The sequence below is a fragment of the Peromyscus leucopus genome, chromosome 9, assembly GCF_004664715.2.
Source record: "Peromyscus leucopus breed LL Stock chromosome 9, UCI_PerLeu_2.1, whole genome shotgun sequence".
NCBI classification, from domain to species: domain Eukaryota; kingdom Metazoa; phylum Chordata; class Mammalia; order Rodentia; family Cricetidae; genus Peromyscus; species Peromyscus leucopus.
This window is the reverse complement of record NC_051070.1, coordinates 56803031-56824850: the sequence shown is the minus strand read 5'-3', so window position 1 is coordinate 56824850 and position 21820 is coordinate 56803031. Positions and strand designations below refer to the sequence as shown.

General features: G+C 49.6%; 1 protein-coding gene and 1 long non-coding RNA gene across 2 annotated transcripts; one reads left to right on the top strand and one right to left on the bottom strand.

The window, feature by feature from the left end:
• The first annotated feature begins 1929 nt into the window (after positions 1-1929).
• Positions 1930-20935, top strand: Trim35 (tripartite motif containing 35). Its single transcript, XM_028889995.2, has 6 exons — positions 1930-2766; positions 9316-9411; positions 12040-12270; positions 16046-16068; positions 17079-17197; positions 17990-20935. Exons 1-6 carry the CDS (start codon positions 2290-2292, stop codon positions 18589-18591), a joined length of 1548 nt encoding a protein of 515 aa, XP_028745828.1. The 5' UTR covers positions 1930-2289; the 3' UTR covers positions 18592-20935.
• On the bottom strand, positions 3076-5147 carry LOC119088514. The gene is made up of 2 exons (XR_005092165.1): positions 4869-5147; positions 3076-4140 (listed from the first exon to the last, which is right to left on the bottom strand). It is a non-coding gene; the product is annotated as an uncharacterized LOC119088514 (long non-coding RNA).
• Positions 20936-21820: the final 885 nt, after the last annotated feature.

The window sequence follows — 21820 nt, the reverse complement described above, 5'->3', positions numbered from 1 at the left end:
AAAAGTCTTGTAATTGCCCAACGTTACTAAGATTAAGAAAACCTTTCTATCACATTTACCTATAAATCCAGCATAGGCCATAAGAAAATAAATAGGAAATATTTAAATATTTAAAATAAAAATCTCTATCTTTAGGGACATGAAGGGAGGGAGGGAGGGAGGGAGAGAGGGAGGGAGGGAAGGAGGGAGGGAGGGAGGGAGGGAGACACACTGAGGGCTGGTGAGCTGGTTCAGCAGGTAAAGGCACTTACTTGCCACTATGGCTAACAACCTGAGTGTGAGTCTTGGAGCCACAGAGTGGAAGGAGATAACCAGCTCCCACACGTTGTCCTCTGAACGCTACACAAACACTGTGGCCCCTTGCCCCAAAATAAATAATATAACAAAATCACTGAAAGAGACAAGATTTTCCAGGGAGCCGCTTGTCCCACAGGGCTATCAGCTACATTTCTGGTGTTTTCAGGTATTGCTTCTAAAGTTAATCTTGAGCCTCTGAAAGCTTGGTGAGTAGCTATAGATCAGTGGCTCTCAAACTTGGGTGTGCTTGAGAACCACCCCATTCTGGGAATATACGAAACATACAAAAAAGTGTAGGTCCAATGTCTGTCTGTCTGTGTCTGTCTGTCTGTCTGTCTGTCTGTCTGTCTGTCTCTCTCTCTCTCTCTCTCTCTCTCTCTCACACACACACACACACACACACACACACACACACACACACACGGGGTGGGATGGGTGAGGGGAGTTGAGGTGGGCTCAGGAGTCTTAGCATTTAGGAAGCTCCTGGGAAACGAAAGTCATATATAATCTTAGCACTCAGAGGTTAAGGTGGAAGGATTACAAATCACATAGAAAAGTGAGATCTTGTTTTAGCAAATCAAGGGCTTAATGGTGAAATGCACTCACCTAAATCCTCCCGGGTTCCATCCCAATCCTGAAACAGAACAGGACAGGAACAAACTGAAACTGGCCCTGGGTGACTGACTGACTACAGAACATTAAGGGTTCACACCAGACACCCTCTGAAGACAGTATGAATTAATGGTGTCAATCCCAGGAGATAAGGACTATTGCAGAGTGTGGAAAGATATGAGTAAGTGCTGTAAAGGATCTGATATTTCAACGCTACTTGCATGTGACTGACTCCAGGGTCCCAGCAAGGACCATAATCACTAGTAGAGATAATTAACGCCATCGGTGTTCCTCACTGGGCCTGTTTCCTGTGTGACACACGCTACAGGAGAGAAACCTTAAGTTCAGCGAACTGGAATCTTTGGTAACAGGGAGTAGTTGGCCAGACCTTCATCTGGCATGACATTGTTTTTACCTCTCACCGCTATTGAAGGATGTTTAGAAACGCCCTTGAAAAGACTGTCAGAAAAAGGCAGTTGGGTCTCTGTCCTCAAAACATGCAGGGGCACTACCTACACACAGGAGTTATCTTTCAACAGAGGAATGGCAGCCCATCCCGGGAGAGATAGTCCATGGCGGAAGGCTACAAAATAATCACACTGAAGTGCAATACAAAATAGTCACACTGAGCGGAATGGGTAGTTTTCAGCTGTCGTTCTTGGCAAGAATCCAGAATAGAAGATAAAAAAATGTCCCTGTGTAACCCAGACTGGCCGCGAGCTCCTGATCCTCCTGCTTCAGTCTCCCAAGCGCTGAGATTACAAGCATATTCATTACGACTTCCTTATCCTGGCTTTAATGGAGGTTTGACTGATGCCATAAGCATGCTTCCATATTTATTCCTCTCACGCGCCCTTTTTACGGAGACCACCATTTTACGTACGGGACTCGTTTATCCAACCACAAGCCCGGAATCGCAACTTGTCAGGTCTTACCGCCACCCCGAGATTGCAGTAAGCCCGACTCTATAAAGTCAGGGGAACGAGCCATGTGAGGGTTGGAGAAAGCATTCCCAGGGTTGCAAGACCCAGCCACTGTTTGGGACCCGGGTTCGGGGACCTAACGAGGTAAAACACGAACGTCCACGTCCATCTATGGTGGGAGTCTGAGACTTTGGGAATTACTTAATGATGGCGACCCTCCGCTTCCCTTTTCATTTCACAACGGAAGCCCCTCAGTGCGGTTGGCACCAAAATCCTTCCGCTCGGTGCCTACGTGGATAGCCCGGGAGCCCGCAGAGACCGCGGACCACACCTCTTCCGGGAGACCCCGCACAGACCGGAAGTGGGTGGGCCAGCCCCCTCGAAGCCCGCCCGATAGGTTGCAGCCGCGGTCGCTCTCCAGACTTTGTCGAGCAAGGACAACGCCCGCCATCTAAGCATGAAGGCGGCGGTGGTGACTTCGACCGGGGCTGCCCCTGCGATGGAGCCGGGCCCTTCTGTGTCCCCGGGGCCTTCGCTCTCCTTTAAAGAGGAGCTGCTGTGCGCTGTATGCTACGACCCGTTCCGCGACGCGGTGACTCTGCGCTGCGGCCACAACTTCTGCCGCCGGTGCGTGACCAGCTGCTGGGAGGTGCAGTCGACGCCCTTGTGCCCGGTGTGCAAGGAACGAGCGAATCCCGGGGAGCTGCGCACCAACCACACGCTCAACAACCTGGTGGAGACCCTGCTGCGGGAGGAGGCGGAGGGCGCGCGCTGGACCGGCCGCCGGTCCCCGCGCCCCTGCCGCGCGCATCGCGCCCCGATTACGCTCTTCTGCCTGGAGGACAAGGAACTGCTGTGCTGCGCCTGCCAGGCCGACGCCCGGCACCAGGAGCACCGCGTGCAGCCCATCAAGGACACTGCTCAGGACTTCCGGGTAAGCATCTCCCCAGACCACCTTGGGGACCCCAGGACTGTCCCCCTCCCACTCCCCCCACTGCCTCCGGGCCTAGCCATCTTCTTGCCCGCCGTCGGGACCCCTCTGAACAATGACTGAGTGGTACCGCCCTCAGACATTCGGGCTTGGCATGTTCAGTTTAGTAGTGGAGAAGGCCAGGCCCTAGCTCGGGTTTGGGGGCCTTGAGATTTCCCCAGCCCAGCGGCGTCCCACGGCTTTCAGAGCCATAGCTGTGGCGCTGGCCTGCTGCCTTACTCCGATTACTCTTAGCATCCAAGTATCTGTGGAGTTCCAGTGGCTATAATTAAACCAAGAGCAACTGACACAGCAAAACTAGCATGGGGAAGGATGGGTGTCGGTACTGCAGGAGATCAAACTCGGGCTTAATACATTCCAAGCAAGTACTTTGCCACGCAGCTGCAAACCCCCAGCCTGGTTTTGGTGTTGAGCCAAGCTCTTAAATTAGCCAGGCTGGCCTCGAACTTGCTCTCTGCTTGCCTCAGCCTTGCGAGTGCCTGAGTTTACAGGCCTGTGACTCTAGGCCCAGTGAGAAGTCTTTGTTCTAAAAGAGGGGAAAAATATGTTTTTAACTAAACAGGGTCAGACGTTTTCGAAAACATTTGACTTAATCGCTTAGAAAGACATGTTCCATTGCTTTCCCAAAGCACTTAATCCTGGTGTATCAACTGACTTTTGAAAAGGGTTTCTGAAGTGTCCATTTTACTCTGGCAGAGGCTTGTTGTTTTTATTTTTCAAAGCTACCGACAGACTGTGAAACAGCCAAAATTTGTTTCATCAGCTACTAATACATGAGTCAGACCTACACATGGAAGGGTCTGTGTTAGCTGCCAGGAAGCCTACCATAGTAAAGAGGAGGCAAGAGCCCACAGTGCCTGAGCTTCAGACACCCTTTCCACACACACTTTCTAAGATGTCTTTATTAGGATCAGCACACTTGATTGCAGTTCCGTACAGAATGGAGGGGGGCAGATGGATGCCATCTACATGCATGCAGCTCCAGCCATTATATTTGCTCAGCAGTGGTTCCTCTTTTTTTTTTTTCCCACTTCCACCAGCAGAAGTACTAGTTCTCTATTTGGCATAGCTGAAGTGGGCAGTCCGTAGGCTCGGGTCCTGATTTGGTTTCCCCGGTGCTGGCAGAGGTACAGCTTAGCATGGGTGGTGCCCCCAGAATGAGTGGAGTCAAGCCTCAACTGAAGACCCCTGAGCCAGGGGACAGGGAACATGGGCCTGGAGACAGCCTTTTGTTCTTGTACCGGGAGGTCTCAGGAACATGGAGAAGATGAGATCCAAGTTAATAATTCGCAGTCTCTGGGAGTTTATTGCAAATATCTAAAGGATGTAGAAGCATTAACCAGTTGAAGAAGGCTAAGGGAGGTGTTTGCAAGTAGATGGTACAGCATATAGAAGGTTCTAGAAGAGAGAAAGCATTAGACACCAGGGGAAGCCAGGAGGCCCAAGTTTTGTTTTTTTGTTTTTGTTTCTGGGTTTTGTTTTTTTGTCGTTTTTTTTTTGAGACAACGTTTCTCTGTGTAGCTTTGGAGCCTGTCCTGGATCTTGCTCTGTAGACCAGGCTGGCCTCAAACTCACAGAGATCTGCCTGGCTCTGCCTCCCAAGTGCTGGGATTAAAGACATGCGCCACCACTGCCCGGCTGAGGCCCAAGTTTTTATCCTTCATTTTAGAATGGTGGTGTGGGGCCAGTGGGTGCTCAGCATGAGTCTAAGAGCAGGGAATGGGCTGCTCTGAAAGATCCCAGGAGAGCACATGCTGTGCGCTAACAGAGATGGCGTTTGTGAAATAAACGCACTCTGTTATAGGTGTTAGGGTTGCTTGCGTTCATAAGACAGCCTCTCTGTCCCAGTTAATTTCATCTTGACACAACCTAGGGTTATCTGAGGGAATTTCAATGGAGGGATTGCCCAGAAGGGATCAGCCAATCTGAGAGATTGTCTAGATTGGTGATTGGTATGGGAGAGCCCCCGCACACTGTGGTCCTGGGTGGCATGAGAAAGTGAACTGAACAACATGAGCCTTGGAGTGGGTCAGAAGGCAGCGTACCTCCATGACTTCCATAGTTTCTGTGTTAGTTCTTGCCTTGATTTCCTGCCCTGATATCTCTTGGTGATGGAGCGTGACCTGTTAAGCTGGAACAAACTCTTTCTTCCCTGTTACTTTTGGTTGTCATAGCAACAGAAAGCAAACTAGAACACCGCTTCTGGAAGTTGACATTTCGGAGGAGTAGGCGAGGCAGTTGGTAGACGAGCATGGTTCTGTGTGGTTGGACATGGGTGTGGGTTGAGGGAGCAAGCAGCGTAGGATGATCCACCACAAGGTAAGAGTCGGGAGACTGCTAGACTAAGTGCGGCCCTGCTGGGTACCCCTCAGGAATCCCCAGATTGGGCCTTAGAAGAAAGATCCCTTTGGCTACTGTGTGATAATCCAGCAACGATGATCTCTGAGGACTGACTTGCTCTGTGCTAGATCCTCTTAAGTGTTAACAATGTAATGTCCACAGAACCCCGAAGCTGTGTGATGGTTCATCTTGACTGTGACAGTCGAGTACAGCTCCTTGAGTGTCTGAAGGTGTTCCAAGAATGAGACCCTGACCCTCCCTGTCAGTGAGTGAGTCCTTTCACAGGTTCATCATTTGATGGCCTCATGGGTAGGTGCTAAGTGGAGGTGGGGCCTAGTTGGAGGAAGGCAGTTTGTGGGATGTGCCTTTGGGGGCTGTGTCTTGTAACCCCTTTCTTTGTTTCTTGGCCACCTCTGCTCCGCCACCCTCCACCCTCCACTCCCGTTTTGGACGGAACCAACACTTCTGAAATGGAGCAGAACGAAGACTCCTGCCCTTTGGCTGTTCTGTTAGGCTGGTGGGCCACAGCCCTGTAGAAGTCATAAAGGCTGTGTGTGGTGTTTTTTTTTTTATTATTACTGTTGCTGGGCAGATTCATTCCTAAGACACTGAGGGGGATATGAATGAGCTGGGACTTTGTCCTAACACAGTGGGACATGATGGGGGGTTGACAAGATAGCTGACCAACCTGAGTGCCCAGGGGACCTTAGAAAGGCCTCAAGTACAGTGGCCTCAGGTTTGGTGGGTGAGGGGGTGGCCAGAGGGGGTGACAACCCTTCCGTGATCTCTCTACCATTACATTCTGAGAGCAGTGATCTCTCACTGGATCTGGAGCTCAGTGATTCAATGGGTTTGTTGCCCTTGACCTTCCAGGATCTCACGCTGGGATTACAGACGTGTGGGTGCTGGGGATCAGAATTCAGGTTCTCCTACTTGCGCAAAACTTCATCTCCTCAACCCCACATTTCTTCTGAAAGGAAAAAATATCCTAGCAGTATGGCTTAGATGTGCTGTTGCTTACGTGCGTATGGCAAAGTTCTCTTTCCTCTGCCATACGCAAGCAGTAACCAAAAGAGGTTGACAGGCTGTGCAGTAAAACTAAAATAAATGTACATGTAGCTGGGAGATTAGTTTCAGGGGTTTTTACGTTATTGAAATGAAATCTTTGTCCTTGGCAAAGATCTGGTAGATGTAGTCTATTACTTTCTTTGGAGTGACAGCCTGGTAAGCCAGCCATCCAGTGTCGCTGATGAGGAGCTCAGAAACTCCTCGTCATGAAACTTCTTGGGCCTTGACCGCCTGCATGTGGGTGGGCCAACATGTTTGTCTTCACATTTCTGGTCAGATGGGGACTCTGGTATATGCTGGTGCCCGGTCAGCCGAGCTGGTGGGAAACAAGGCATGTGTCAGTACTGGGTAAGGTGAATCAGTGTAGGTTTATCTTAGTTTGGGGTCATCTTTCAGTGGAAATGCTGAGACACTCAGAGGTAACTTGCAGATCGATCTCCTGAGAATACAGAACCAGGTCCACAGAGGAGGACTGTAGGAGACATTTTACTAGTCAAGCAGATGGGAACTCGGGGATACTTAGCACTTCCTGAAGGAGAAATGCAGCCACTCTGTAGAGATGGGCATGAACTCAGTGAGGCTCTTAGGTCAGAACCTGGGTTTCCTGACAACTGGTCAGCACTCCCTGGCTTCCATTTTCAGCAGCAGACCTGTTGTGACCCGCTCCAAATCCCGAGCCTCTGAACTGCCTTGGCCAGACCTTTTCTGATTTTCCTCACCGATGAGTCAGGCCCAGGTGGAATGGGATGTTTGGGCATGGAACTTGTCCTGTGTGAGAACTACCACAATTCAGCAGCTTAATCTAGCTGCTGAATTTCACAGAGAGGGTCCTGGGGGCTTTCAGACTCACCGCTGTAGCTTGACAGCTTGACATCCTGGTTCTGCAGAGCTAGGTCAGCTGGCCATTGAGCTCCAGGGACCCAGCAGTGGGGCTGCTGATATGTAGATGCTGTGGATCTGAATTCAGGTTTGTACACTTGCAGAGAACAGGGTCCTCCTATGCACTTCAGAGTCCCTTCTCTAAAATGGACTAATGATAGACCCACCTGATAGGAGGAGCTCAAGTGATGAGGAAGAGCTAAGTTCACAGTTGGCTAGCTAGTGCAGACTCGGGTTTGTTAAGTGCTCAGGAAATGGCAGTAACCATAGCTACGAGTGTTAGATTTGTTACTGATGAGATTTTTTTTGAAGAAGTCTGTAACACTCTCATAGAATATAGAGAGGTAAAGGTAAAAATGGAGAGAAATTAATAGGCCTTGGATACAAAGGCAGGAGGAACCCAACTTAAAACTTAAAGGTGGTTCTTCAGAATTGCAGCTTAGCAACAACAATTAAAAGTTTAAAAGCTTTGAATGGATGAAGAGATGTCTCAGTGGTTAAGAACACTGGCTGCCTTTGGAGAGGACCTGAGTTCTGGTTCCCAGCACCCACATGGTGGCTCACAGCAGTCTGTAACTCCAGTTCCAAGGGATCTGACATTTCTCTGACCTCTGGCCACCAGGTACACATGTGGTCCACAGAAATACATATAGACACACACATACAATAAAAATCTTTAAAAAGAAAACATTGGTACTAGGCAAGTGTTTTAAGTGCCTTCCTTAAACGTGTGGTGTGTCTGTGTGTGTGTGTGTGTGTGTGTGTGTGTGTTTTAGAATAAAGTTTTATTTTTTTATTTTTTAAAATAAAACAGGATGCTAGAGAGATGGGTTAGTACTTGCTGAGTGCTTGGCTCAAGTTCAAATTCCCAGAACCCACATAAAAAGTGTGATCACATGATTACTTGAACTTATCTCTGTTTGGGGGCAGAAATAGGGAAATCCTTAGTATTTGCTGGGTAACCACATAGCTCTGGATTCACTGAGAGACTTGATCTTGAAATTATGGTGGACCAAGGCTCAGGGAACACTGAAGAAGAACCAGACGATCAGGGAGTTTGCTGTGAGTCTTTGTCTTCTGGTAATGTCAGAAACAACACGCATGAAGTCTCACCAACATGATTGCCTAAACATGAGCTGAACAAGGACATTTGTTCATGCCAATGGACATTCCAGAGTGGATGAGGGAAAGCCCACGAAGCCTCAGCCCTACACAAAGAACTATAGGCAACCAAAGCTGAGAGGGGGAGAGAGTGTCTTCCCCAGGGAAGAGCACACTAACTGGTTATCCAGTACCAAATGTTCAGCCATGAAAAGCACATATACAAGTAACATTACAGACTGAGCAGGTTGTGTTTGGGAATATATGTGTATAAACGACAGATTATGGTGGGGAGTGATTGAGAAGGACACCTACCTAGCATACCCCTCCATACTTCAAGAGCACGTGGGCACACACATGCTACGTAATACATCTGTACCCACAAGAGCAAAACACTAAAAAACAATGTTAAGTACAGAGAACTAGTTTGGTGGGATTGCTTGTGCCTGTGATCCCACCACTTGGCAGAAGGATCACCATGAGTTTGAGAACGGCTTGGCTACGTAGTGAGCCAACCTGTGTTCTAGAGTAAGACCTTGTCTCAGAAAATGGAACAAATAAAAAAGTGTATGAGTTTGTAACGAGGGTATTTCCTGTGCTCCTAACACCCTTAAAGGAGAAGGTGGGGTACGGAGACAAGTTTAGGTGAGATCTCATTTGAATATTTTGCCTCTTGGGAAATGACCAGAACCATTTATATTGTCAACCCTGTTCAGAGTGGCTGTAGACATGTCCAGTTTAGGGAATTCCAGTGGCCAGGCCATCTTGACAGTATACCCACAGTTCCAGGGTTCTAGGATCAGCCATAAGCTGGAGCTGGCTGTTCTTTGCTGTACTGTGACGAGTAGGGCAGAAGTCCAGCTCTGGAACCCCTGAACCTGCCCCCCACCCGCACCAGGTGTCTTCGTCAGTCCTGGGTTAGAGGACCGAGGTGGGAAACATGCAGTTCAAGGTTGGGGCTGTCCCGAGCTTCCAGCTGTGCCCACAGCATTTGGAGCACACTGGCTTGTGGTTGGACTCCACGGTGGAACTCCAGCTGTGAACAGCTGTGTTAGTCCCCCTGCCTGGTCTCCAGTTCTGACTTATCTCTCTTCCTCACGTTAGGCCAAGTGTAAGAACATGGAGCATGTGCTGCGAGAGAAAGCCAAGGCTTTCTGGTCCCTGAGGCGGACCTATGAGGCCATCGCCAAGCACAATGAGGTGAGTGAGTGCCGGGGCAGGTGGGGGGTCTGGGAGGATTGAGGGGTGAGGGAAGATGAGTCCCTGCCTTTGGCTGACTCAGAATTGGCCTCCACTGAGCCCTCATGCCATGTCCTTGGATACCAGTGGGGCTCTTCGGACACTGACGAAGGGCACGGTCGGGCCAACAGTCACAGGAGTGCATCAAGAAGCCACCTTCGTCATCTGCACCGTGAGTGTCATCTGTCATCAGCTCATGGTCAAACCAGTGGTGACCTAGGGCTCATTAGAGGTGGTACGAAACCTTCCAGTCCTCCTTCCAGAATGCACTGCGCCTGTCAAACTCCCCACCCCACAGCTGTGACTCACCTGGCCTTCCCGCCAGCCTCAACTGTCCTGAATCAGTGTCCAGGCACGGAGGTTTGGTAAACCGTGTCACCCGTGCCGTTCTTAAACTGCCCCTGGTGGCCCTGATTCTGGTGACCTCAAGACTTTCTTGCCCTATACTGCCCATCAACCTGTCTCCTGCTCCTTGGCCTTGGAGAACTCACTACTCTCATACTTGTGGCCATCTCTGTTCCTTAACTGGTCCTAGTTTCCTCAGGCCCCACACACTGAAGTCCCAGCTCGTATATCTTTTCTGGGAGGTGCTTCTTGACCAGTTTCCAAGGTAGCCACACCTTGTTACCCCACCGCGTGTCTCCCTGGGTACTTAATAACCGGCAGTTTACCTTTCTATTTTACTTTTTACCTGCTCCCATAAGAACGTAAGGAATGCAAGTTCGTTCATTATTCCCAGTATCTTGAAGTTCTAGGCATAAGCTTTCGGATGGTGTGAATGCCACATCAGGGCACAATGAGGCCTTGACCTTGAGCACACAGTACTGGAGGGTCAAGTGAGTCCAGCTGAGCAGCGGTTAGAAGAAGTAGCACATCGGGTGAGAGGCTAGAGCTAGATAAACCATCCGAAGCAGGTTGCAAAGTAACGGACTGAGCAGCAGAACAAACCCAACCCAGTGTGGCCAGGCAAGTCCCTTAGCCCTACCAAGTAAAAGAGAAGTCAGTCTCCATGTAGTTCCTGGTTAGGCATTCAGCATTCAGTATAGAAGCACCAATGGAAAGAACCCTCTCAAGATGTCTCACAAACCAACAAGCTGACTTGAGGCTCCTGTGTCTTCAGGAAATCATCTTACCATCACACGTGTATTAGTCAGGGTTCTCTAGAGAAACAATGTGCCCTCCATTTCTGGATTCTGGTTCATTCCAGCTGTAGTCAAGTTGACAACCAAGAATAACCATCACAATATGTCAGGGCCGAGTGTGTACTGAACTGAAAGTCCAGTCCAAAAGGGGAACTTGCTGCACCTGCTGGAAGACATTTTCCCAGGTGTCTGGGTATTGGTCTTTTTGAGGCAGAGTCATGCTATGTAGCCCTGGCTGGCCTGGAATTCTCTATGCAGACCAGGCTGGCCTTGAACTCATAGAGGCCACCTACCTGTCCCTGTTTCCTGAGTGTTGGGAGTAAAAGCTCTTTTCCAATTGTTTAATGTTCCTGGTAAATGAGGGTAGATTATGTTCATCATATATGTTGCACATAATTTTCCTAGTGTGCCATATCTTCAGTAAATTGGATTTTTGTTGTTATTTTTAATTTTTTAGCAAGTCATTTTGTCATTATTGTCCCAGAATCATAATGTGTATTGAACTTTGAATCCCTGCAGTAGAGGACAGCCTGCTGTAACTAGAGTATGTGCTTTATTTTCCTGATAATCACCTTAGAGTTACACGTATGAATTCCATCTAGTTAGTGATCTTGCTACATGTTCTACTTCGGCCATTGAGTGGGAGTTAAGGGATGTATTGTGGCTCTGATAAACACTGAAAGTATTATACCTTCAAGACATAAGCGAGTTTTTTGTTGCTGTGACAAACACCATGACCACAAAGAACTTTGGGAGGAAAGGGTGTGTTTCGGTCTGCAGGCCCCAGTCTATCATTGAGGGACATTAGAGCAAGGACCCGAGGCAAGCCTGCTCGCCATCCTGTAGAGCATTCCCTCTAGCCAAAGAAGTCACATCACGGCCAAGAAGTACAGCAGGAACCATGGAGGATGCTGTTGACTTGCTGGCTGACAGACCAGCTCATAGCTAGCTTTCTTCCAGTTCAGGACCACCTACTTAGAGCGTACCTCTCAGTGGGCTGGCTCCCCTACATTATTAACAACCCAGGGTCCACCACACATGTGTCCACAAACCTATTGAAACTAGGCAGTTCCTCAGATGAGATGTTTAATACCAACACTGAGGAGGCAGAGGCAGTGGATGCCTATAAATTCAAGGATAGCCTGGTCTACATAGTAAGCCTCAAAACCAAAAAATTATGTTTTACATTCTCAATCATCTTCTTTCTGTGAGCCTTTGGAGCATCATATGTTAAGTAGTGGTTTCTTCATTCCGCATTTCTTTGCTTTTCCTCTGAGGATCTGTGGTTTGTCCTCAGTGCTTCCGTGGTTATGACTTAGAGTGTGAGTGTCTTTAAAGGGGTTCCTCATCACACCTAGAGCTTTGAGTTGCGTTGCTGAAGGTAGTCACCCGCTGAGGGGCAGCCCAAACCCTGACACCTTGCGTCCTTCTTCCCGCTCTGGTGCAGGTGCAGACCACTTGGCTGGAAGGCCGAATCCGGGATGAGTTTGACAAGCTGCGCGATTTCCTGCGAGTGGAGGAGCAGGCCACCTTGGATGCCATGAAGGAAGAGAGCAGGAAGAAGCACCTGCAGGCTGAGGAGAAGATGAAGCATCTGGCCGAGCAGACCGAGGCACTGGCTCGGGAGATCGAGCGTCTGCAGATGGAGATGAAGGAAGACGACATGACCTTCCTCATGGTAAGAGGCTCAGTGTCTGACCTGAGGGGGCACAGGCTCGGGCCAGCAGCTCAGAGCACCAGCCCCATTCAGCAGGCTTCCTGTGATGCTGCCAGGACCTCGTTGGCATGGCTTGTGCCGGAGCAACGCTTGCAGCTTTGAATAGCCCCCTACCCTCACCGCTGCTCTTCACGAACTCTTGCTTCTCTTTGCTTGGTTGGTGGTTTCTCTCTCTCCACCCCTAAGTGAAATAGTCTTTTAAAAGTATGCAATAATTTAAATTCTAAAAAATGTATTCTATTTTTACCTATTGTAGATAGGTGTCTTAGAGTTTCTTTGGCTGTGAAGAGACACCATGACCATGGCAACTCTTATAAAGGAAAGCATTTAATTGGGGCTGGCTTACGGTTCCTAGGCTTAGTTCATTGTCATGGCAGGAAGCATGGCAGCGTGCAGGCAGACATGGTGCTGGAGAAGGGGCTGCGAGTTCTACATCTGGATCCGCAGGCAGCAGGAAGAGAGAAAGTGAGCCACTGGGTCTGGCTTGAGCTTCTGAGACCTCAAAGCCCAAGAGTCACACCTCCAATAGTGCCACTCCCTATGAGTCTGTGGGGCCATTTCAAACTACCACGATGGGTACACATTGCAGAGGGCCTGTGTGGAAGTCAGAGAGCAGCTTATGGCAGGCAGTCGTGTGCTGTGTGAGCCAGAGAGCTGACAGGTGTTGACAGCAAGCATAACCTGCTGAGCCCTTTAGCCTTAGTATTCTGTTTCTCTCTCCTCCTTCCCCCCTTCCTTCCCTCCCTTTGCAGAGGTGGATCATAGCTTAGGTTTTATGCATGACACATGTCTGACCCTTTATCCGTTACCTTTACTTTCTTTGTTTTTGTGTTCGGGGGTTAGGGGGAATCTCCCTCTGCCTTCTCTCCCTTGTTAGAGAAAGAGTGATTCCAGGCTGAGGAGGTGGCTCAGTCAGTAAAGCGCTTGCCTTATGAGCTTGAGGAGCCGAGTTGATCCCTAGAACACACATAAAATAAGCTGAGTATGGTAGCTCACTCTGCTGGGTCCAGTGCAGGGGAGATAGAGACAGGGGGTCCCTGAGGCTCCATGGCCAGCCAGACTAGACTGCTCGGTGAGATCCAGGGCAGTAAAAGACACTTAGGTCAAAAACAAGGCAGGTGGCACCTGGGGGGTGAGCTGAGGTTGACCTCTGACTCCAGGCATGTGTGCATGAGTGTGTGCTCTCTCTCTCTCTCTCTCTCTCTCTCTCTCTCTCTCTCTCTCTCTCTCTCTCACACACACACACACACACACACACACACACACACGGAAAAGGAGTTCTGTTCTTCCTTTGAAAACATTTTCATTTTCTTTCTTCTTTTTATTGATTTTATCCTTCCTTGCAGAGAAGTTTCTATGACTTGAAAGCTACTTTATAAATCAGTCCTAGTGGCCAGGTGGTCTCTGCAACCAGCACACCAACAGAGTAATTGTGGGAGGTGAGAAGGTAGATGGTTCAGTAAGCTGGTGGTGTTCAGACCTTGAGAGTCTGACCCCAAGTGTTTTATTTTAGACATATTTAAGTACAGCACAAATGGGCAAAAACTTTCCTGGTGATAATTAACTCAATTCTGTGTTGATGATAAAGCATTAAGTAAGCTAAATAAAGATCAAATGTGACTGCATCAGAATTCTTTGTAAAGTACATGGGACATCTTTCATAAAGATGGGTTCTATAGATTAATTACATGTGACACCTCCTTGTAAAGAGGGATTCTATAGATTGAGAAAAACAAGCTTATGATAAGGGTCTGGGGGAGCATCTGGTGTGTGGTTTCCCATCACGCAGATAGTGCAAAGGTCTCCCAGCTATTAGCCACGTCTGCTCCCAGCCTCTGGTGAAGAAGAACCCTGTATGTTTAACGTTCCAGGTTCCTCTAGTGCTAATCTATGAGCACAAGGACCTCTGTGTTTCTACAAGAAGTGACTTTGATTTGTGACCATTGATGGATGGATGGAGATTCTCACAGGATAGAGCTGACTGGTCAAGAGCTTGCTATAAAGACCAAGCTGGCCTACGTTCCCCTCTGCCCCACCTGCTGGGTGCTAGGATTAAAGTTGTGGGACACCATACCTGGCTTCTTTTTGTTGCTTTTTTTTTTTTTCTTTTTTTTTAGATAGGATCTTGCTATGTTGCCACGGTTGGCCTTAAACTCCTTATATCAAATGATCCTGGGACCCTCAGCCTCCAGAGTGCCAGGAGCTGAGGCGTATGCTTCCACACCTGGTTTAATTCAAGCACAGCCCTGTGATGTCCATGTACACAGTGGTGTAGCCATCATGACAGTATTTTAGACCATTTCATCATGCCCAAGCAGGGCATGTTCTCAGCTGCCCCATAACCCCCGGAAGTCAGTAATCTTTCTATCTGGATTTCCCGTTCTGTATATGGCACATGAATGGAATTTTTATACACACCTGCATGCACATGTACACCTGTCACAGAAGTGTGTTTTGAAGCTTCTTGCATCTGTCAGGACTTTTTTCCTTTGGTGGTCGGTTAATTTCCCTGTGTGTTGTGTTTTACCCATCATTCATCCATCGCTACTCATTGGAGTTATTTCTGCTTTGGGCTTTTATGGGGAATAGAACTCCAAACACGTATGTCCTGGTTTTGTGTGGACATGTTTTTACTTCTGGATTATTTGATAATTCTACTTTAACCCATTAAGGGACTGCTAGGCAGTTTTCCAAAGTAGCCATCCTATTTTGTGTTCCCATCAGCTGAGTATGAGACTCAAGTCTCTATACCTCTAGCCACTTTTCCTTTCCGTCGCCTTCCTAAGTGAGGTGTTGTCTCAGTGTGCTTCCAGTGGGCCGTCTCCAGACACAGCTAACAACGGCCATCTTTTCATTCGTGGGCCTTTGTCGTTGGCAGCACTTCCTTAAGGTGTCTGTTTAATTTCTTCATACGGTTTTCGTCCTTCCTTTCTTCCTTTTTTCTTTTTTTTTTTTTCCCAGGGTTTCTATGTGGTCCTGGCTGTGCAGGAACTCACTCTATAGACCAGGCTGGCCTCTAACGCAGAGATCCACCTGCCTCTGCCTCCTGCGTGCTTGGACTAGTGGTGTATGCCACCGTGCCCAGCTGTGGTTTCAGTTGGGTCGTCTTCTCACTGTTTAGCTTTGAGAGTTCCTTTTATGTTCGGTATAAGTCCTTTCTCAGTCTGAGCTCTATATTTAGGTCTTAGACATATTTCAGTTGTTGTTGTTGTTGTTGTTTTGATCTGACACAAGGCAGAGTCTGTGTTGTTGTTTAGTTGTACCCATACCGTTTGCTGAGAAGACAGTTCTATCAACTGGCTTTGGTCTCTAGAAGCTCAGGCGTAGTAAGCATGATGAGGCTTTCTATCTAGACTGTCACTTCTGTCCTCGTTCGTCCCACCACTCCCATCACAGTGGCTTTGGTAGCCAGTTTGAAATTGAGGTGTATGAGGTCCTCCAACTAGTTAGTTTTTCAAGGTTGCTATTCTGCATTTCCTGAAACTCCATATGAATTTTAGGGTCAGTTCTAAGTTTGGCCCTGGGCTTCATGTGCAGTGAACAGGGTCTCCCTCTGCTGCATCCTCGCCCTGGCACCTGGGACTTCCAAGGAGGGACATTGAATCTGAGATGAGATCCACGTAGGGTATGAGATGTCAGATCTGCTCATCCATGAGTGTAGGGCACCTGGCAACTCCTGTTCAGAAATTCCCTGCGTTCTCTTATTCTGTGTCTCTGCTTTTTTTCTTTCTTCCAGAAACACAAGAGCAGAAAACGCCGGTAAGTTGTCAAGCCTGGTGGAGGGGAGAGGGTGAGCAGACAGAAGGCCAGGGCTGTACCCTGTCCAGCAGCTGACAGGCCAGACAGCTATGCTCTCCAGGTGGGTGGAATCCAGAGGGAGTGCCAGAGGCCAGCCAAGGGGAGCTCTTTAAAGGCATTCCAGTTCTGGTTGGCATGGAGACAGAGTTGTTTTGGGACATAGAGGGTCGATACTCTGCACAGGGATTTACAGAACCAGGCACATGACTCATGTTTCTTAGTTATCAGCAGACTTGGTTTTTGGCTGGCTTCCATCCTCTGAGAGCCTTGGCATACATTGTTGTGGGTGGGTGCTCATTGGGCTCTCCAGGATGAATAAGGAAAAGTTGTGTCCTGTCTGAAGATGAGAGTGAGTGCTTTGGGCTATGATGAGTTTCCAGTCTCTGCAGGTGCTCAGGCAAGGCCAGTCAACACTGTGGCTTTTTTGGATTCAGGTACCATTAAGGCCCTTCTAGCTTGGACCTCTCATGAGCTGATTGCTCAAGTGTGGTTTCTTTTTTTGGTTTTTTTTTTTGGGGGGGGGGGGGGTTGAGACAGGGTTTCTCTGTGTAGCTTTGCGCCTTTCCTGGAACTCACTCTGTAGCCCAGGCAGGCCTCGAACTCACCAAGATCCGCCTGCCTTTGCCTCTGCCTCCCGAGTGCTGGGATTAAAGGCGTGCACCACCACTGCCTGGCTTATGACCATGAGGAGGGCAGCTAGGTTGGAGACCCTCCCATTGTGTCTCCCAGTTGTTCTGCTGGGTCCTAAAGGCAGCCCAGTGGTAGCCCAGTGACAGCCCAGTGGCTCCTTGCTCAGTGGCTCCTTGCCCAGTGGCTCCTTGCTCAGTCCAGGTTTGCCTTGGGACCGATGGCCACTAAGCTTAGGTATGAGGCAAGGAAAGCAGTTCTGTTGTCTGTTTGTAGTAGACTCCGCCAGGCCTGCCTGCCTGCCTGGCCCCAGCCCCAGCCCATGCCCAGCCTTCCTTTCCCAGGCTGTTTTGCACCGTGGAGCCAGCTCCTCTCCAGCCTGGCTTGCTTATGGATGCGTGCAAGTATCTGGAGTCCCTGCAGTACCGTGTCTGGAAGAAGATGCTTGGGTCTGTTGAATCTGGTAAGGACATGCAGCAAGGTGCTTCAGGCAAATGGAAACCATCCCATGCTGCGGAGACCGGCCAGGCTTCTCGGCGGTTCTCCCTGCAGCCCCTTCCAGGCTGCCTGAGGCCTCTGGTCCTCCCTGCTCTGCCGCACTTCGGAGAGGCTAACGCTCCTTTCTATATTCATAACTCTTAGCATTCATAACAGAAAACCCAACTCTAGGTCACCTCCCCCAAGGTCACTCTGACTCTCTCCTGCCAGCGTGCCCTGGTTTCCTTCCTAGAAATGGTAGTGGCCCAGGGGAACATTAGTTGACCCTCTTAGGTGTCCTGGGAGCGTGTGAACCTTCCTACTTCCTAGTCACTTGCCTGTGTTAGTCTCCCTTGGCTGCCATGACAGAGGACCACAAATTGGCTTAAATGACCAAAGTCTGTTCCCATAGTTTTGAAGGCTGAAAGCTCATTGCCAGGAAATGGGCAAAACCATGCCCCTCAGTTGTGTGGGAGGGCCCTTAGATTCTGGTATTTGCTGGCATTGCTTGGGTGTCCTCGGCTTGTGACTGACAAATGACTCCTGCCTTGGTTGGTCATGTAACATTTCTTTCTCTAGTACCTATGTCTCTATAATCCATTCCCAATGGATTATAATTAATGGTGGGCTTGGGACTTAGACATATCTTTTTTTTGGGGGAGGTGGGAGTGAAGTTTGACTTATGCTACCCCAGCGGCCCAGGGCATATCCCTGCATGCACTGGGCAGGTGGAACCTCAGCCAGTTTGCTGACTCCCCCCTTCTCTCTCTGTCTCTAGTGCCCTTCAGCTTGGATCCCAACACGGCTGCTGGCTGGCTCAAAGTGGCTGATGACCTCACGAGTGTCATCAACCATGGCTACCGTGTGCAGGTGGAGAATCCAGAGCGCTTCTCCTCGGCCCCCTGCCTGCTGGGCTCTCAGGTCTTCTCGAAGGGCTCCCACTCTTGGGAGGTGGATGTGGGTGGTCTGCCGAGCTGGCGAGTGGGCGTGGTGAGGGTGCAAGCGCACGTGCAGGCGCAGGCGCAGGCTGATGGAGGTGGCGAAGGCCACTCGCACAGCTGCTACCACGACACACGTTCAGGCTTCTGGTACCTGTGCCGCACGCAGGGTGTGGATGGAGACCACTGCATGACCTCAGACACGGCCACCCCCCCTCTGGTCCAGGCCATGCCGCGCCGGCTGCGGGTGGAGCTGGAGTGTGAGGAGGGTGAGCTGTCCTTCTATGACTCGGAGCGCCACTGCCACCTGTATACCTTCCACGCCCACTTTGGGGAAGTGAGGCCCTACTTCTACCTGGGGGCCTCTCGGGGCGATGGTCCCCCGGAGCCTCTGCGCATCTGCCACCTGCGTGTCTCCATCAAGGAAGAGCTGGACATCTGAGCTGCCAGGGTCTGCTGGACACTGGGCTGGGGGCCTGTTTTGTCCCAACGTCTTCTGGTAGCCCACTGTTGACACTCATGCAGCGTCCTGCATCCTGTCTCGTCGTGTTTCGGGAATTCCTTCTATGCCTCTGTCTGTATTTTTGGTCCCCTATCTGCCCCAGAGTTAAGAACCATCAGGAGATGCTTGGTGATCTAGGCACCATTTAGAGTCGTGGCACCTTTGAGGTGTGGGTTTTCTGATTTCCTTTGTCCTAGAATTGCTGGCGAAAATGTTTTCCTGTGGAATGGGCATTTTAAATGTAGGTGTGACTATTTTTAGAGATGACGAGGCCAGCCTATCAGAGATGCCTCCCCCCCACACACCCCGAGCTGAGGACCGAACCCAGGGCCTTGTGCTTGCTAGGCAAGTGCTCTACCACTGAGCTAGATCCCCAACCCCTAGAGATGCCTCTTGTTGAGTCAGTGTGTCATTTATATTTCCCAGGAAGAGAGCCTTGTCGGGCCACACAGGGAACCCCTAGGATTGGTCAGGTGGGTAAAGCCTTCACCCAGGCTTTCCTGTCTCAGTAGGGCAAGCGCAGCACTAGCCAGCTCAACTGGGCAGCATGACTTTTGGTGGTTGGTGCGAGGCCCAACACTGACAGGGATGGTTAGGACAGGAAAGTCCTGGCCTGCTCTGGCAACTGTACAGGGTGTAGGGTACTCTAGAGTACATCTCGGAGTTTGTGGATGTCACAGGAAAGGCAGCTCTAAGGCTTTCGGCAGGCTAAGGATTGACCAGTTTCAAGCCAGTGGCCTAGAGGCTGAAGCAACAGAGTGCAGGGAGAAGACAGCTGATGTGGGCGGGCCAGGAGCCCGAGCTGTCCTGCTCACTCTGAGGCAGAGCTTCTAGTTGGCATGGAATTGGCCCTGATTGGTCGATTCATGCTTTGAAAGTTCCCCCTGAAACCATTTTTTAAAAAAAATGAACTGTTTTGCCTCTCTCTGGGCCTCAGCTTCCATATCTGTGAATTAGTGATAGTCTTGGGAATCATGGACAGAAGTTCTGAGAAGGGGCTTTGGAGTGCTGTTTGAGTTAGGAACTGGGAGGCCCCAGCTTGCAGGCTGACAACCCCGGGACGGGAGAGTCCTGGCCCTCTGCACCCCAGCCTCATTGCCTTCAGTCCACTTGTTCTTGCTCTGCTCTCTGCCAGACTTCACCCCCACTTCCTTTGTGTGTACCTCCACATTCTCTTTCTCAGTCATGCCTGTAGAGTCTCATTGCCAGCCACCAAGTCCCAAGTGGTGGTGTACGAAGAACTACCTTCCCAGGTGCACTGTCATAATCAGGGACACATTATTGACCTAAGACCTGACATCCCAAATTCAGCCTGCACCCCTCGTTACATAAGCCTGCTGGTTTTAAACCACGCCTCTCACCCACTAATTGGCTAAAATGGGTCATACTCGTTGCTTAGCTAGCATGCGGGGCCTCAGAAGAAATACCAGTGCAGGCCAGGCTGGGAGCAGGGCCAGTGTGGGCAAACCACCTTGTGGCAGATGCTTGGGCACTTTGGGATCCAAGGAGATGTGAAAGGTATGCCTTTGGTGCGGGGCGTCCAGTTTATATGTGAGACGTTTCCTCTGAAATTACTGTTACAGTGAGCTTTTTACTTTCACCTGAACTCGTTCTAAATAGGGTCATTTCAGTGATCTAGACTTCCTTTAGAAAAACTTCATCCACTGCTGACAGGCTTTCTCTGAGTGCTTTTGTAAACATAATCCCAATTGTAACTTGTACCTGCCTTCCTGCTTTCATTGTAAGATTTCCTGGTGTGTGGTGAATGGACTGTTTAGTTAGTTGGTGAACACTTGGCTTGTCGCAGCTTTTTTAGCTTTTAAGAGCACGGCTGCTGTGAAATCTGTGCAAGTTTTGTGTGGCCGTGTCTTTTTCTTGATTCTCTGTCGTATACCTCGGAGTCTGTTTTCCAGGTCATATGATAATTATATTAAACCCTTTGAGGACTTGCCAAACTGTTTCTAATAGAGCCGTGCCCATTTCTCCCCCCACCCCCACCCCGGCAGCAGGCGAGGGCTGGGTTGTAACACATTCTTGCCAGCACTGTCCGCCCTCTAACTTAGCTGTCCTGGTGAGGAGGAAGTGGGTCGCGTTTGGCCTCTCGTGGCCGTCCCTGACGGTGGGAACTGGAACATCTTTTCTCACGCTTGCTGTGTTTCTACTTCAGAGACATCAAAGCCTTTGCCCATTGAGTTGTCTGTCATTTGATTAGAAAGTTTTATGAGTTTGTTGTGCATTCTAAATAAAAGTTCCTCTGTCATATAAATTACTTGTAAAAACTTTCCTCCTGTTCAGTGAGTTGTCTTTTTACTGTCTTTAATTTTTTAAGGGGCTGGAGTGATGGCTCAGTGATTAAGAGCGCTTGCTGCTCTTTCAGAGGACCTGAATTCAATTCCCAGTGCCCATATTGAGGGACTCACAACCACTTGTAATTCCAGCTTTAGTAGATCTGACACCTGGTACTTGCATGCATGTGTGCACATACCCCCATACAGATACATAAGTAATCTTCACATTTTTAATGTATTTATATGCATATGTGTATGAGTGCCAGTGCCTGTAGAGTTCAGAAGAGGGCATCAGACCCCCTGGAACTAGTTCCAGGTGGTTGTGAGCTGCCTGATGTGGGTGCTGGGGAGGGAACTTTGTTCCTTTGGAAGAGCAGTGAGTGCTCTTAACTGCTAGCCATCTCTGCAGCCCCCTTGGACTGTCTTAATGATGTTCCTTGGAATCCAGACGTATAAAGTTGCGGTGATATCCAGCACATTTGCTTTTTCCTTTCTTGCATAGCCTCAAGATCCTGGGCATTGCCCTGGAGCACACACAAACACAAGGCTTGTGTTTGGGCTCAGGAATCGGGGCAGTTGTGCTGCTGACAGGCCCTTCCTTGTCCAGGAGTCTGCTTGCTTTCCAGCGCTCCCCCACCCCCTTGTCCTCTTTCATACCTTCATTACTGCTGAAGGTGGTGCCTGTTCAGTCTCCCCCTTTGAACTCATCCAGTGCGGTTCCTAGAGGAACCTACCTTCCATGTCCTCTTGGTCACCCAGAGTGGCTCCATACCCAAGCCTGAGTGAATTTCTCCAGTGCTGTGTCCAGAGGGCCTATTGCCTGGCCCTGCCTTCGTAACCAAGGTTTTCTGACCCCTACACGTAAGATTTTGGCTGGGTGA